The 17,373-nt window shown below is 38.2% G+C and overlaps 1 protein-coding gene across 1 annotated transcript; it reads left to right on the top strand.

Annotated features, from left to right (window-relative positions):
• Nucleotides 1-6,951: 6,951 nt before the first annotated feature.
• On the top strand, nucleotides 6,952-16,757 carry LOC109236830 (phosphoglucomutase, cytoplasmic). The gene is made up of 19 exons (XM_019403063.1): nucleotides 6,952-7,061; nucleotides 7,195-7,283; nucleotides 9,596-9,677; nucleotides 9,788-9,843; nucleotides 10,110-10,223; nucleotides 10,341-10,403; nucleotides 11,351-11,470; nucleotides 11,561-11,661; nucleotides 12,030-12,089; nucleotides 12,187-12,286; nucleotides 12,411-12,568; nucleotides 12,660-12,755; nucleotides 12,891-12,954; nucleotides 13,092-13,173; nucleotides 13,278-13,453; nucleotides 13,549-13,625; nucleotides 15,850-15,982; nucleotides 16,190-16,306; nucleotides 16,405-16,757. Exons 2-19 carry the CDS (start codon nucleotides 7,203-7,205, stop codon nucleotides 16,474-16,476), a joined length of 1,752 nt encoding a protein of 583 aa, XP_019258608.1. The 5' UTR covers nucleotides 6,952-7,061; nucleotides 7,195-7,202; the 3' UTR covers nucleotides 16,477-16,757.
• Nucleotides 16,758-17,373: the final 616 nt, after the last annotated feature.

The raw sequence follows: 17,373 nt of genomic DNA, 5'->3' as shown, positions 1-17,373 counted from the left end.
TGACTCGTTGTTGCTTGATCTTTCTGGTACTTGTTCGGCTTGAGGAGCCGTTTCCTCTCGAGCCAGAATTTTTTGGGCTTCCTATTGATTTTCTTGGCGTATACTCCTGTTGGTGTGAGAGCTTATGTCGACGTGCTGGGCGTTGCGCGAGACCATGTCTACGGGAATTGGTTCTGGCACATCCTCAGGGTTTTGTGGTGGTACACCAATACCTGTGTGACGACCCAAAGGGTCATCACCGGATTTCTCTCTTTTCCTTGCTTTCGAGGCCTTGAAATCCTCACTTTTAGTTGCCTCGATTTGCGTGCGCAGTCTGGGCGCAAAGCCGGAAAGCTTTTATGTTGAAATATGTGAACTTTGTGAAAAATTTGAAGAATTTTGATATTAATATTGCTAAAGTTGACTTTGGTCAACATTTTTGGTAAACGGACCCGGACCCGTGATTAGGCGGTCCCGGAGGGTCCGTAGAAAAATATGGGACTCGGGCATATGCCTGGAGTCGAATTTCGAGGTTGAGAGCCCGAGAAATGAATTTTTCTGTGAAATTGTTTTTCTGAAATTCTTAAGGAAAATGGAAATGAAAATTGATTAAAAGACTATGGTATCGGGCTCGTGTTTTGGTTCCGACGCCCGGTACAGGTCTTAAATATGTGTTAAGCGCTTCCTGTGAAGTTTGGTCGAAATCGGACGTCGTTTGACGTGTTTCGGACCCAATTCTCTAAAGTTAGAAGTTTAGGGAGTTGAAAATGAAAATGAAAATGAAGATTTTGAGGCTTGATTCATTGATTTTGATGTTATTTTGGCAATTTGATCGCTCGAGTAAGTTCGTAGGATGTTATTGACTTAGTGTGTGTGATTGGTTAGGAGCCCCGAGGGCTCGGGAGTGAATTGGAGGTGGTTCGGGGTGTTTTTGCACTTAAAAGTTAGCAGATTTTCTGCAATTTTTGCACAGGGGTTTTCTTCATCGCGTTCGCATCACTAGGTCCGCGTCCGCGTAGTTCTGTGCCTTCCCACTTCGCGTTCGCGTCTTCACCCTCGCGAACGCGTAAGCCAAATTCAAGCCCGAGTATTTCCCTTCATCGCGTTCGCGCTCTGGCCATCGCGATCGTGATGATTTGTTGTGTCCTCTATCGCGTTCACGTCCCTTAACACGCGTTCGCGTAGGCCAATCTTGGACCCCAGCATTTTTCCTCTACGCGTTCGCGTTCCCTTTCACGCGTTCGCGATGCATTGCCCAGTTTACCCTTCGCGAACGCGGCCCCTTTCCCGCGAACGCGAAGGGCAATTTTGCCCAGTTATATTTTTAATGTCCAGAACAGTAGCAGCACGGGAATTCCTCATTTTTTCCACACGAACTCTTCTCCCTAACACTCCATAGACGAATTTTGAAGGCCTTTTCCTCCATAGCTTCTTAGGTAAGTGTTCTTAACTTCATCCTCTCTTAATTTCTTCATCTAATCACTAAATTCCTAGCCCTAAATCATGAAATCAAAGTAGAAATTAGGGGTTTTGGGTAGAGTTAGGGTTTTGAGAATTTTGGGTGATTCAACCTCAATTTGGGGTCGAATCTTGAAATAAATTATATATTTGAACTCGTGGGGTTATGGGTGATTGGGTTTTGGTCCGAGCCTCGTGTTTGGACCATGTGGGACCGGTGTCGAATTTTGGTGTTTTTGGAAGAATGATTGGAATTTCATTTCTAGTCTATGGGATTATGTTTTTGAGCCCTTATTGATATTATTGAACTAATTATGCCTAGATATCATTGTTTCGGAGTTGGATTGTAGAGGAAAGGCGGTATTAGAGAGTTGATTGCTATTCTTGGACCGAGGTAAGTGTTTGCTCTAACTTTGGCTTGAGGGAATAGGATTAGGATGTTATTTGCTACTTGCTAAATGTGGGAGTATGGTGTATAGGCATGGTGACGGTTGTCTATGCACCAGAGTCTAGCATGACCGTGAGTCTTAATTGCTTTTAATTCAAATGATGTGACACAACTTCCTTGTTTAATCGATAAATTTCATATAATGTGAACGGTTGAGGAAGAATTGTGATTGGTATATTTTGGAGCGTTGGCTCGAACAAGGATGTGATAGTTGAGAGAGAAGTGATTTAAAAGAGGATGTGTTGTGATTATTCCCTTGCCGGGACGTGTAGACTATTATTATGTACTCTCCCTTGCCGGGATATTTGGGTTGTTAGCTGTACCCTTGCCGGGTTAAAGTGTTATGTTGTCGAATTCCCCTAATGGGGCCTTCTTTACAAAGTCAGATATTTGAACTATGATATGGGATCGTGTGGCACGCCGTCCACTTTTATATTATGAAATGGGATCGTGTGGCACGCCGTCCACTTATACATATATATTATGAAATGGGATCGTGTGGCACGCCGTCCACTTTTATATTATGAAATGGGATCGTGTGGCACGCCGTCCACTTATGAATTAAGAAATGGGATCGTGTGGCACGCCGACCACTTATATATATGAGCTATGGTATTGAGATAGTTTCGTCGTTATATCCGTTGATCTGTATTCGCTGTATTTTCCCCGAGCATGCCCCCTTCCCCTTTTTAGTTGATATTCTCTGTTGTTATTTCTGTTGCCTTGTATATATATATATATATATATATATATATATATATATATATATATCTGCACAGATTGTTTTTGGTAGGTCCAGTCTAGCCTCGTCACTACCTCGCCGGGGTTAGGCCAGGCACTTACCAGCACATGGGGTCGGTTGTGCTGATGCTACACTTCTGTGCTTTTTGCACAGATCATAGTACCGGAGCAGGAGCTTTTGGACAGCAGTAGGAGCATTGGGAGCTTACTTCAGTCCGGAGATTTCCGAGGTAGCCTTGCTGGCGTCCGCATGGCCCGGAGTCTCCCTTTTCTCTGTCTTTCGTTTGATTTCCTTTGTATCGGATCAGACAGTACCGTATTCTTATTCAGACTTTGTATTTAGCATTCAGTAAAAGTTCGTGAGTTAGTGACACCAGATCTGGGTAGAGGTGTATTTGAATTTCCGCACTTGGTTTCAGTTATTTATATTTTCGGGACTTCCGCTTTTATATTAATTGCCTCGTTCTTCTTTATATTGTTAATGATGTTGAGAGAAATGTTAAATTAATTGGCTTGCCTAGCTCCTATTAGTAGGCGCCATCACGACTCCCGAGGGTGGGAAATACGGGTCGTGACAACCTGGAAAAGCTACACCATTCTCTTCATGGTCCTCAAGATCATTGTTTTCATGTGCGTTCACTGAGTTAGACATTTTGACCTGAAATCAAAGATTCTTGGACAAGAAGAAGTGTGAAAGATAACTTGCGTTACGTAGTAAACCAACAAGAAAACAATCACTATTATTTTTAGCCCCACGGTGGGCGCCAAACTGTTTACCTCGAAAATGGTAATTACAATTAGATTTGATTTTGTAGTTCTAAAAATACGTGATTTATTTTTATGCTAGTTGTTAGGCAGTAGATGCTAAGTGTGAGACTAGAAAGTAAGATAAGATCTTGAAAGTAGTGTGTCAAGCAAACATAAGATAAGATCTTGAAAGTAGTGTGTCAAGCAAACCGAGTGGCAGAGAATCGGGACCTCAAACTAGCTTGTACGGGGCCTCGAGCTGGTTTATACGAGGCCTCGGGGTCGAGCTCGGTATTAAGCTATGGACAGTCGATGAAGGACTAACAATTCTAAGAGCTTTAATGATGGATCTTTATGATCAATAACGAGCAATAAATGAAGAACAATTAATGAAACACAATAAATAAGTAATAAATATAAGCAGTAGAATCAAGGGAGAATGTATTTAAGTGAGAGAGAAGAGAATGTTCTTGTTCTTGTATTCAATGTTGTGTGCTTTACAAAATGATAAGGATCCCCTTTATATATGAGGGGAAGTCCCAATATAGTACAAATGCATTTATTACAAAGATACGTGGCTGGTACAACCAGTTGAAGCCCGATACGGGCTCGTACTAGCCTAATAGACTTGGTGAGCCTTAATCACGTGCCTTGGGAACTTCCCGTTTGTCCATCATAGTCATCGGTTTATACTGCCTCGAGGTCGAACATTAAGAACCCTCGGGGTCGAACCTCGAGCCTTCTGGGCAGTCGTACGAAGTGCCATAATGACCATAAAATCGGACTCTCCGATTTTAGCCGTATACAAGGTCGGATTTGAGTAATTCTTGTATGGTTGGACTCGTAATCGAATGAGTGTTTGAATTTTGTAATTTTGGTCGGGCTTCGAGACACGGGCACGGGTTGACTTTTGAGTTGACTTTTTGTTTCTTTGTAAAGATCGTAACTTCATTGTTCGAAATAGTTTCCTATAGTTTATATTTATGGCATAAAGTTATTTTGGCTAAATTCGAGCCGTTCGGACTTGGATAATCGAGGGAAAGTCTTACTAGTGGATTGAGTTAGCGTGTTTTGAGATAAATGTTTTGCCTAACTTTGTGTGGAGGAATTACCCTTTAGGATTAGTGTTGGTTGTGTAAAGTGTGGTATGTGAAAGTCGTGTACGCAAGTTAACGAGTGTGTACATGGGCTAAATATGAAAATTGACCGGTTTTAGCTATATAGATTCCTTTCATGACTTTAATTGAGTTACCGTAACATGTTATATCCATCATCATTAGTCTATCTTTACATGCTCTACTTGTTTTATCTCTTAGTTGTTAATTGATCTACATATTTAGCATAAGTTCTTGTTTCCTCTATTCCTTATTCATTATTTAACTGTTGAATTCTTTACTTGAAGCTGTTATTCTTGGGATGCCTTATTGTTGAAATTGGTATTGAGTTATAAAGACCGGGATTCACATTGAGGTGATTGTTAAGTTGTGAAATACTATTCTTGTTGAGTTATTCACTTCCGATTGTTATTGTTGAGACTGTTGTTTACATTATGGTTGAGCCATGGGCTATTTATTGTGAAAATACCATTATTGTTGATTTCTTTCGCTAGTTGTGATATTGGACACTTGAGGTGCGATTTGTGATACGTGACATTGATACGCATGTGGTAGTATAAAATTTTGGGGTTGAAACGCATGCGGTGAGGTAAGATGGGCTTGATATGCGTATTGCTAGTAGGGGAACTACTTAAAACCATGTAGTGTGATAAGGTGGGCTAAAACGCGGGAAGCTATTTCGGAAAAAATGATTTTTCAAAACTAACTACAAGGCTCCCTCGGTGATATAAAGAAAAAATGTGAATTGTTTTGTGATTTGAGACGACGAGGCGGTACCTCGGTAGTGATTCATGTTGGTACTTTTCTATTACTTCACTTGTCCTTTGTTGCTTTGTTCCGTGTCATAGCATTTCTTATTTTCTTCCGTGATGCATTATTTGCCCTAATTCAGTGTAGCTATTCTTGGTGTATTTCTTTATTGTCTCATTTCTATTGTTACTTCAGTTTTTTTTATTCCAGTAGGGCCTTGACCTCACCTTGTCACTACTCCTTCGAGTTTAGGCTTGGTACTTACTGGGTACCGTTGTGGTATACTCATGCTATAATTCTACACATCTATTGTGCAAATCAAGGTACCTCCTACCAGTCCAGGCACCAGTGAGGTGAGCCCAGTTTCAGAGACTTCAAGGTATACCTGCCGGCGTCCGCATGCATCGGAGTCACCCTCTATCTAGTTTATTTCATTTCTTATCCTTCTATAGACACGGATGTATAAGGATGTTCAGTACTATCTTATAAAGCTTGTGACTTGTATTCACCAGATCTTAGGGAGTTGTTTATGTTGAATTGCGGTGTTTCCTTTATATTAGTTGTTGAGTTATTGAGACTTTAATCATTATTTTAGTTATTTCTGCATGAATGTTAGGCTTACCTAGTCTACTAGGTGCCATCACAATATCTTACGGAGAAAAATTGGGGCCGTGACAATATTAAGATTGATATGCGGACATACCAGGTTAGAGAAGATTAGGAATGAAATCATTCGTGATAAGATGGGAGTTTCCCCTGTGGAGGATAAGATACCGGAGGCGATGTAAGGTGGTTCGGGCATGGTAAGAGGATTAGTATAGATGCCCCAGTTAGGAGGTGAGAGAGGTTGACCTTGGAGGGTACGAGGAGGTGTAGAGGTAGGCTAAAGAAGTATTGGGGAGATGCGATTAGGCAGGAGAAGGCACAACTGGAGCTTAATGAGGATATGACCCTTGATAGGAGAATGCGGATGCCGAAGATTAGGGTAGAAGGTTAGTAAATAATCGAGCTACTCCTTTCTCTTTTTAGTCCGGTAACATTAGTGTTAGTATGGTTTTGTTTTGTTATTAGATTGGCAACACTACACATTGTTTGATTGCTATTTATGCGTCGATTGTCTCAATATTTTGTGTGCGTTTTATTCTCTGAGTGCTTTTACTACCTACTGTTTGATTGCTTTCTTTGCCTCAGTTTTCTTAGTATTGTTGCTGCTGCTTTCTCTTCTTCTCTTCAGCTGAGTGTTTATTGAAAACAACCTCTCTATTTTTTTAGGGTAGGAGTAAGGCTGCGTACATCCCACTCTCCCCGACTCCATTTATGAGAATACACTCGATTTGTTGTTTTTATTGTTGTTGTGTAGTTTCAAATTCTAGAACGTGAATAGTCCATTTCATGTACCTCATAGACTTCAAAAATCATTTCACTTTCCTAAAATTTCTCTCATGCGAGACCATTATTATCTTTTTTAACTTTTCGAATTTTACTTCTCGTAAAAAAGATAATATTTTAACTTGAAAAAGAAAAGAGAGGAGTAGAAAACGGCATTCTTGAGGATGTTTAATGGTTATTACAATTCTATTTAGCATTTCTATTCTTGCCGAAGCTATTTCATCCCATAATTACGGACGATCTCAAAAATCAGAGAGAATAAAAAAGACCCACAGAATATCCTACCTTACCTCTGTTTTCTCATTACTACAGTATTTTTTTTTTCATTTTATTTTTTCCCTCTGCCTTATTTGTGTGTATATTAGTCATTCACTCTCTTCTCAAACGCCTCACACACACGTCCTTCTCTCATTCATCGTCCCCTACCTTCAGATGTAAGCCTCCCTCTCTCTCTACAGTTCTGTCTATATACATGTATGCAATGCAGATGGAACTGCGTGTGCCTCTTTCTGTGTGAATTCTCTTTTTTTTTGGCTGATTCTGTGTACTGTTGATTAATTTTTCCAGTGACGAAAATGGTGATGTTCAAGATCACTCGCGTCGAGACTACGCCGTTCGAAGGTCAGAAGCCTGGTACTTCAGGTCTCCGGAAGAAGGTATACCTCAAATGAATTAAGCTAAATCAAATTCAAACAAAAAGTTCGTTTCGTTGTAAGATTTCAACAGTTTCATCAATTTTGCCACATTTTCGCGGTGATTTCTGTAGAAGCACGGTTTTATCTCCTTTCCTGTTCGCCGAATCTGTGAAATTTTCAGCTGCTTTGATCAGTTTTGAGTTTCTTTTCCTGATCTCTTCGCTGTTGAGTTCGATCCGCTTTCCTTTGCATTTGCTTGCATTTTCTTTTTATCTTTTTCTTTAAGTTTGTATTAATGCATAAAACTTGTAATCAGCAGATATAGATCTAAGGGATAAATTACAAGTGAATGGGCCTTGTAGTAATGGAATGAAAATATCAAATCATGTAACGAGTGCCTCCTCTGTGAATAATTTGAAATTTTGATGTAAAATAATCCTCTTTGATTTTCAAAGTTGATTTGGTCCTCCTTGTGTACAAGCTAATATTATTCGCCTGCATCTCATCAACTTTGTCCTCGTGCATTCATCTTTGGACGTAAATTAAGCTACTTAAATTAGATCAAGTAAGGAATTCTTACTTTATTCTTGGGAAGGTCTAGACCTAAACTTGCACACGTTCATTAGATATCAGATTCAGTTGTATGTGATGGAAAAAAGGAAATGTATATACTACTTTGTGTGTAATTTTCTAAAATAAGAATCCTATTTTTGAAAAATTAATCTAGAGTTTTAGATCCCAGCGGAGGCAAACAAAAAATTGGTGATTTCTTCCCATCTGTGAATTGCTCATATTCATTTTTTCTAAGCTAAAAATACTGATCAATTTGGGATTGAGGGAGTATTCATAACCCACCAATAAGATTGCTGATATGTCAACGAAACGTAATTCCCGGCGAGAGGTGTTAGCTTAATGGTATTTCACCATGTTATTTCAATACCAACAAGTGATATTAGAGCCAATGGTTCAGAGTCAATGGTTCGAAGCAAGACCGAAGATAGATTCAGGCGGGTTCAAATCAAGCCGCAACTAATTGGACGATAATGAAGATTTATCCAAAAGTTTGAACGTGATGATACACGTGGAGATAAATTACAATCACAAATATTCAGAACCCCTGCTGTTGCATCTTTTATAGAAAAAAAACTCTTTTTAACACATATTTGGACTCCTTTTAACCAATGCCAGTTTAGCCATTCCTACTTGTAACGCTTGAGCTCCAATGCTAGTTTTAACTCATGCTTTTTTTAACGCATGAGCTTCTTTTAACCAATGTCAGTTTTGACTCATGCTTATTCTTAACGTGTGAGCTCCTTTTAGCTTATTCTCGGGCTTCTTTTGACCAATACCAAGATCTTTCCACCTATACCTATTTTTAATCATGGCAAGCAGCAATGATAAAAATTACGTGAAGAAGGCGAATCAAGCTTTGTCAAGAAAATTCAGGCCAAGGGTAGAATTGTTAAGATTTTGCCCTGAATTTCTAATCTATTAGGACTCTTTTTCTTGAAGGAAGGGAAAAAGACTCCTAAAAGGATTAAATCTCCTTCCTATGCTTTATCTTTTTATCGTAAGAGAAGTTTTGCACTTCTATAAATTGAGGCTTCCTTCTCAAATAACAACATTAACAACAAAAAATATCCACTCTTTCAAAGAGTTTTGTTTAGGGGGAGATTTTTCTCTCGATATTTTTTTTTTATTTTTATTTTTATTTTTTTTTTTATTTTTATAATAGTTTCATCATATGTAAGTCAATTGACCAAGCCATATTAAATTATTATACCTAGTTTAGTATATTTTTCTCTCTCATCTCACTTATTGTCTAAAAAGTTTGTATTATCAGCTTCCGCATGCACCATGTTATTTTGATCCCAACAAAACTATCTCTGACTAGTTCGATGTACTAAGAGGGAGTGGGTGGGATTAAAAAAAGGAAACACACACAGGCACGCAATTCCGGATCCCCAAGAAGTTATAGTGATGTTCTTAAACTGTACCGCCTTAACCAATTGGCTTGTAGCTAATCTTTTGTCCTTTACATTTCTGTAAGGGTGGATGCCTTTAACATTTATGATTCTCCCAGAGACAGCTGGAACCGTAGTTTAATTATGCGTTATGTTTGTCTTCTTTGCAACTCTTTCTGCATTTTGTTTGAATATTTGCAAGGCTGGTAGTTTAAATTGTAGTTAAGCTCACTTATGAATAACCTGCACTTCTAATCAGTAGTTCCGCATGATCTTCAGCCTATGTGGAGTGTCTTTGCTTGATTCTGCACTGTTATTTTAATGGCTTTGACTTTTGAGTCTTACATGAAGTTGGATGGACTGTTTCAGGTGAAGGTCTTCATACAACCTCATTACTTGCAAAATTTTGTTCAGGCAACATTCAATGCCCTTGGAGCTGACAGAGTTAAAGGTATGGAATTTTAAATTTTCCATTTCTGGATGAATCCTCTACATTTCTTGCATGTAATGGAATTGTTGATAGATATATATCCTCTTCTAATCGCACTTTTGTGCGTGCAGGTGCTACGCTTGTGGTTTCTGGTGATGGCCGCTACTATTCGAAGGATGCCATCCAGGTACTATTGATCCAGTTTTTCCAATGAAATTCTTTATTTTGTGTTGTTTGTTTGCTTTAACACAATCAATAATACCGTGAAATTCTTCTCTCTAATGCATAGGGGACATTCTGAAACCAAAACAGAATTATTTTCGTTTTTCATGTTCCTATGGAGGCCCCATGCCTAACTTGCTTAATGGTTACGCTCCCTGTACTGATGAATATTGGGTGCTTAATTGAAGGATATAATTCAGACTATAACCGATTTGGTCTTGTTCATTGCAGATCATTACAAAAATGGCAGCAGCAAATGGAGTTAGACGTGTTTGGATTGGTCAAAATGGACTTTTGTCCACTCCTGCCGTATCAGCTGTTGTTCGTGAGAGAGTCGGGGCTGATGTAAGTGCTTTGCTTCTAGAGCTACCTCAAATTGCTTTATTCATATTTCCCTTTCCTGTTATGTGATATGGTTTTACTTGATTCTAGTATCTTTTAACTTAATAAATCATAATACAGGGTTCTAAAGCTACTGGGGCATTTATATTGACAGCAAGTCACAACCCAGGTGGCCCTCATGAGGTAGTATTGGCAATTTTTTCTTAATCAGTTGTTGCTTTTGATGCTTTCTTGCTCCAACAACGTGTGATAACCGATTGTTGAGTTGTAAGGTTTTTAATTTCTATTTTAGGATTTAACTGATTTTATGGTCCTTTATTGAGCCCATGTTTGATCCACTGTTGAAAAGTAGAATTTTGGATTTTCTTTTCACTGTTTGTCTTGTGCCTTGCTTTTGCTATGACTAATTGTACTCTTGCGAGACCTGAAAAATCATGCTATGTACTGAGAGCAAAATCATTACTTTAGCTTTAAGGATGTATTATTAGACATTAGTACAATTAGTTTGCTTCCTGTTTTTGATAAAGAATGGGTTCTATTATTGCTTGTTTGGCCTAGATATCTATCTGACATTAAACATGAAAACCAAAACTTACATGTCCTGTTTTGTATTTTTTAAGGAGTTAGCTTTCTTTAATTTTTATCTTTTATCGGGAGGGGGGCTTTGGGGGGGGGGGGGGGGCATTCCAAACAGGACATGTAAATACAGCCTTCTATACGTGTTTTTATTATTCAGAGGACAAATGTGGCAGTCGGGAATACAGTATGGTTGATAAAATGTTTTGGGTCCTTTCAGTTTATTTAGAATACCAATTGGAGAGTTTGGAATGCCTTTGAAATAACTATTGGCCTTGAAGCATGTTTTATTTAGAGAAGACCGGCGGTGGGAAAATGCTTTACGAAGATAAGATAGTTGTGGAATATCCTACAGATTGTTTAGAATGCTTGTTAGAGTGTTTAGACTATCTTGTTTGGATACCTATTAGAGTGTTTAAAATATCTTGGTGTACTTTGAATATCCTCAAGTGAATTTTGTTCTGGTGGCATCAATTGAATAAAAGGAAAAAAAGCAATTCGAGTTTGCTAGCTCTTCCTGAAGAGTATAGTTTCTCACATGTATTCACCTGCAGGATTTTGGAATTAAGTACAACATGGAAAATGGTGGACCTGCACCAGAAGGTATAACAAACAAGATCTATGAGAACACCACAACAATAAAGGACTACTTGATTGCCGAGGGCCTGCCTGATGTAAGATGTACTCCTTCCCTATTACATTTTGCTGAAGTTCTTAATTTAATTGATGCAGTAACTTTCTGATATCGCCCAACTTGAATGTAGGTGGACATATCTACAACAGGTGTCTCCAGCTTTGAGGGTCCAGAGGGGAAATTTGACGTGGATGTTTTTGATTCAACTAGTGACTATCTGAAATTGTTGAAGTATGAATCTTTCTCTTATGTGCAAAAATAAATGTCTTTCTTCTTTCAGTTGGGATATATGTCAAGTAATGCTTATACATTTAATATGTCCTTTAATATGGAAAGGCCGATCAACAATTTTCTTGCAAAGGCACTAATTCAGCTATTTCTGAATTTTGAGTGCCATTCCTTTCCAATTTTTAAGGTCTTTGTGATGTGTATAGAGTTTGTTTACTGAACACTTAGAAAACTGATATTGCTTCATGCATTTGTCGTTGGATTTTTTTCTGAAGCTAACTTTCATCTTTATTACCTTTCATATGGTTATTCATTTTATAGTAATAGTTTCTTTTCTAACTCAATATTTGACATGGCAAATCTGTTTCCAGGTCAATATTTGACTTCCCATCTATCCAGAAGTTGCTCTCTTCTCCAAATTTTAGTTTCTGGTATGCACGATGGACACCTCTTTGATGTACATTCCTCTGTCAATTCCTTTTCGTGCTAGGAGTATCTGCTAGGTACTCACATCTCTGCACACTGTAGCTATGATGCACTTCACGGTGTTGCTGGAGTTCATGCAAAACGTATCTTTGTTGAGGAGCTTGGTGCAAATGAAAGCTCTCTAGTAAATTGTGTTCCTAAGGTCTTCTCGTTTTCCTTGCATTGTGACCTTTCTTTCATTAAAATGTTTGGCTTTCTGTTTTTTTTCTAAGCTATATTTTATGATTTCTTTTTTCTTTCTATGATATGTATGATTAATTTAATAGGAGGATTTTGGTGGAGGTCATCCTGATCCCAATCTGACATACGCAAAGGAGTTAGTTGCACGTATGGGATTGTCTAAAACGCATTCCGAACCCAATCCACCAGAATTTGGGGCAGCTGCTGATGGAGATGGGGACCGTAACATGGTCCTGGGGAAAAGGTACCATCTTGTTGATTTTCTTTGAACTACTAGTATTACTTGCTTAAAATTGCATCATAATTTTTGTTGTTTCCTTTGTTTGTTGAGATAGGTTCTTTGTGACTCCTTCTGATTCTGTTGCTATCATTGCTGCCAATGCTGTAGAAGCAATTCCTTACTTTTCTGGAGGATTGAAAGGAGTTGCCAGGTCCGTATCGCTTTTTTTTTTTTGGATTGTAGCTTTATATGGTTGTTGTGTTGTTAAGATTTCTATTTAAGAGTTATTCATCTTGTGATGAAATATGTCAGAGTTTAATGTGATGCAATGCTATCCTTTCTACAGGAGTATGCCCACATCTGCTGCTCTTGATGTTGTTGCTAAACATCTGAACTTGAAATTCTTTGAGGTACTATGTTGCTCCATTGGCATTTAAATGTTATTTATTTTTCTTTTGTTAGTGGAGGGTTGAGGGAGTGCTGGTTTTTAAGTTTTCCATATCTGCCTTTACTGCTTCAGCATTCTGATTATCATTTCTTTGTTAAGGTACCCACTGGTTGGAAATTTTTTGGTAACTTAATGGATGCTGGAATGTGTTCAATTTGTGGAGAAGAAAGTTTTGGAACTGGTTGGATTTCTTGACTTGATTCTTGTATCAAATTGATAAAAATAGGTTGGACAATATAATTGGACATATTAAGGCAATAAATCTTTTCAATTATGTCTTCACAGGCTCAGACCATATTCGAGAGAAAGATGGAATATGGGCTGTTTTGGCTTGGTTATCTATCCTTGCCTATAAAAATAAGGACAACCTTGGGGGAGGTAACCTTGTGACTGTTGAAGATATCGTTCGCCAACATTGGGCAACCTATGGACGTCACTATTACACTCGATATGACTACGAGGTTTTTGCTTAATAGTTCCCTGTTTACTGTAAAATGAGCTTTTCTATGTCTGCTTAACTTAAAACATGTCAACCAATTTCTTTTGTTTCTTCTAGAATGTTGATGCTGGTGCTGCAAAGGAGCTCATGGCTCATTTAGTGAAGCTGCAATCTTCCCTTGATGAAGTTAACAAGTAAGCTATCCTTTTAGTTTCAAGTTTCTCTCTGGAATACCCAAGGTTTCTAAAGCATGATTATGCAATTTTCCACTCATCATATATCTCTATTTCCTTATCTTTGTATTTTGAGGATGTCCATCCTTTTTATGCGAAATTCCAGAAGTTACTAGCTTAAACACAAGGTAGTAGGTCTTCCTTGAACAGTAGTTACAACATCAGATTTTAGACTGATCCGGTGCACCCAATGACACTTGGAGCAGTTATAGATAGCATGTATGAACTGTGGATGTACTATAATATGGAGGAGGCAGAATACATCAATAAAAAGACCTGCGCTACTCCTTTATTTAATAGAGATCTGAGGTGTCATTTGGGAGATGGATTTTTGCCCGTACTGCCATATATCTATCTGACTCCTCTTCACAAACTGAAATCCTTTTGTAGTAGGAAGTACAGGAGAATTTTCTACACCAAATTGTGATCTTCTGCATGCCTTCCACGATTCCGTCAGGTGTTCTAATTGCCAGGATGACGTTAGAGCTAAGGCCTTTTATTTCTAGCTTAGTTTGACAATCGCAGCACCTTTAACAGGAAGGAGGCAGAATACAGCAAAAAAGGCCATTACTGTATTTGTGTGTTTGTTTTTCTTTTCTTTTATTTTTTTCTTTTAATTTTTTAAGTGCTATTATTTAATAGAGACCTGCTGTGTCGTTTGGGAGAGGATTGTTTGCCCCTTACCCCTGTAGATCTATCTATGACTCCTTCCGACAAACTGAAATCCTTCCGTAGTAGGAAGTAAAGGAGAATTTTCTATCCCAAATCGTAATCTTCGGCATGCCTTCCATTATTTCATCAAGTGTTCTTCTGACTGGCAGGATGACTTTAGAGCCAGAGTTTTAACTTTTGAATCGCTTGGCTCATGCCTGTGGCCATCGAGTCAAATGCTTGACTGTCTTTAGTATATTCATTATGTTGGATCGGCATAAACATAATCTACCACTATGTCAATCCATGTACTTGCCATGAAAAGGATGAATAAATCTATTAATTACATGTGGGCAGCATTTGCATTATTTGGTCTTTCCTTGAAGCCCCACACCTCCCTTCTCCCATATAATATCCTTGCATATTAGGAACTTGAGTGTTTTTGTTTCCGAAGAGGTGATATTTAGAATCAACCAATGGAAATTGTTGCCCAGTTGGTTCACAATCTCCTGTGCCCAAATAAATGAAATGGGATGAGTTAAATTAATAAGCTTTCAATTGATTTAGGGTGCAGCCAAACCAATTCTATGGGGCAAGGGGCCATATTTTAGTTTGTGGTAGGTTCATCCTATTCAAATTTAGCTGTACCTTTGGACCAGGAATAGTTTAATCTCTATTTGAGATTCCATGTCTGTCAAGTTTTGTCATGGTTGTTCTTCCGCTTTAGAGGTTCTGCTTAATGGTGGCTTTTTTTTGCCTGGTTTATTGAGATCCATTTTTGATATTGGCAGCTCGCCAGCTTGGCATGCTTTTGGTAGTTTTTTTCATTTTCATCTATAGAGCCCCACTGCTGATCTTAAGAGCTAGGCTTGAATAATACTCCTAGTTGCTTGATCACTTCTCTAGTTTTCTGAATTCATAAATTTTATACCTGATTTTCATGCTAGATACATCAAAAATTTTCTTATTACCAACTCATGTTGCATTATCACAGTACTTTGATGCTACTAATCACAACAACCAAAAAAAAAAGGAGAGCTTCTTATTGCGATGGATGTTTTTTAAGCTAGAAGTTTGATCTGTTGTACCCTGTAACCCAAATTCAGAAAGCATGTCTTTTTTGCGTGTATAATTTGTTCAAGATTGTGATAGTTTCAGGTTTTCGCCAAAAAAACAAGAAACGTCACACAAACAGTTGATGCCTCCTTTTATAATTAGAAGAATGTGAGATCCCGACCTCTATCTGTTAGATTTTCATCATCCGAGCCAGTGCAGTTTGAGGTTGAATATGTGGCATGCTTGCTTTTTGTAATGCGATTGGTATTTACCATGTTACCAGTCATATTACTTGCAATGTCAGTAGAAAATAAATTTTGCTTGGATTTTGTCTCGGGGGCCTTTTTGTGAGTTTTCAAGGTGGCCACGTTAAAATGTGTCGTACTGTCATGTAGGCACTTTTTCTAGAACAGAATTGATTCTATTGCTGTGACGTTTCTTTGTGTAATACTTGACCTCGAGATAATTTCCCATACAGGATTATAAAGGGAATCCATTCAGATGTTTCAAGTGTTGTTCATGCTGATGAATTTGAGTACAAGGACCCAGTTGATGGTTCGGTCTCAAAGCATCAGGGTATCAGATATCTATTTGAAGATGGATCACGATTGGTAAGGGATCTCTCCTGCTCTAGCAGTATTTAGAATATGTGAATTAAAAGCTGTTGTGCATGGGAATATGAAAAATATACACAGATAACTGGGGATTCAAATTCTGTTCTGAGTTCATTTCTTTTTACCGAAAGAATTAACTCTTTTTGGGTGCATATGGTCATGATCTTTTCGTGTTTTACTTATCCACCCTTTGGACTGTGCTAGGTTTTCCGTCTCTCTGGAACTGGCTCGGAAGGTGCTACTATCCGTCTGTACATTGAGCAGTACGAGAAGGATTCATCCAAGATTGGAAGAGATTCTCAGGAAGCACTTGCTCCACTGGTAAGTAATGTTGGAGAAAAGTTAATGTTTGTTATCCACCATCTTCTTTTTATTTTATATTTTGGTGTTTTCGGTAAATGAGATATATCTTGTTACAGGTGGAGGTTGCTCTTAAGCTATCGAAAATGCAGGAATACACTGGCCGTTCTGCCCCAACTGTTATTACATAAACTTATTCGTGTATGATATACTTGCTTTTGTATCTTAGGAGCTAAATAATTGAATAGTCCTACTGTCCACACTGGACGGACACCATAGAATTTACAAGATATCAAGATATTCTTGAGTCTTTTATTATGGTCCACATCCAATGAGGGTTACTGTGAAAGAACTCATGTCTGGATTTGAAGAGTCTTGTTCAAATATAGAAATGCAGCAATCTATCTCACTGTACTTTGATTCATTGCGCTTTCATCTTTAAATGACTACTGCTATGAACGGTCTTTGCTTCTGCAAATTCTCATTCAGCTTTTCCAACCTTGACTAGTCTCAGTCGGTTGAGTATTTTTTTTTGATATCAAGATTTTCTGTATTTTTCTTCTAAACCTTTTGGGCAAGGTGTGCTGCACTCTTTTTCTTTTCTTTCCCCTTATATATTTTTTTGGTTCTGTCAGCCAGGCAGCCTCATCCCGTGTATCTTGATAGCCCAAAAGGCTCAACCCTCGAGTGAGTGACATACTAACAACCACCCTCTGTTTATTGTTGTATTTTCCCTTCTCTGATGTTTTTCATTAAGTTTGTATGTTTGGAGCAAACCTTTGCACATCTATGTTGGTTATGACTCCCTTTGCTCGCATGCTCGCACAACAGGAACAAGATAGCTGAGCTAGTTGCCGTACACATCGTAATTTTCATTCAAAACTATCTTACACTTTTCAGGAACATAGTTATCGACATATGCTACATGCACCAAAGCAACAAAGCATTAAAGTGAATGATATATATCTTTTATTTAATATAACAAAATCAGTACTTATGTATTTTTACATCAATTATCATTATGTACAACTTTAATACTATAAACTTCAATATCCAGAGTAAACATGACATGAACTTCTATGAGTGAC

Source organism: Nicotiana attenuata, unplaced genomic scaffold (genome assembly GCF_001879085.1).
Source record: "Nicotiana attenuata strain UT unplaced genomic scaffold, NIATTr2, whole genome shotgun sequence".
Taxonomy (NCBI): domain Eukaryota; kingdom Viridiplantae; phylum Streptophyta; class Magnoliopsida; order Solanales; family Solanaceae; genus Nicotiana; species Nicotiana attenuata.
Note: the sequence above shows the minus strand (reverse complement) of the source record. Positions and strands in the feature narration are given on the sequence as shown.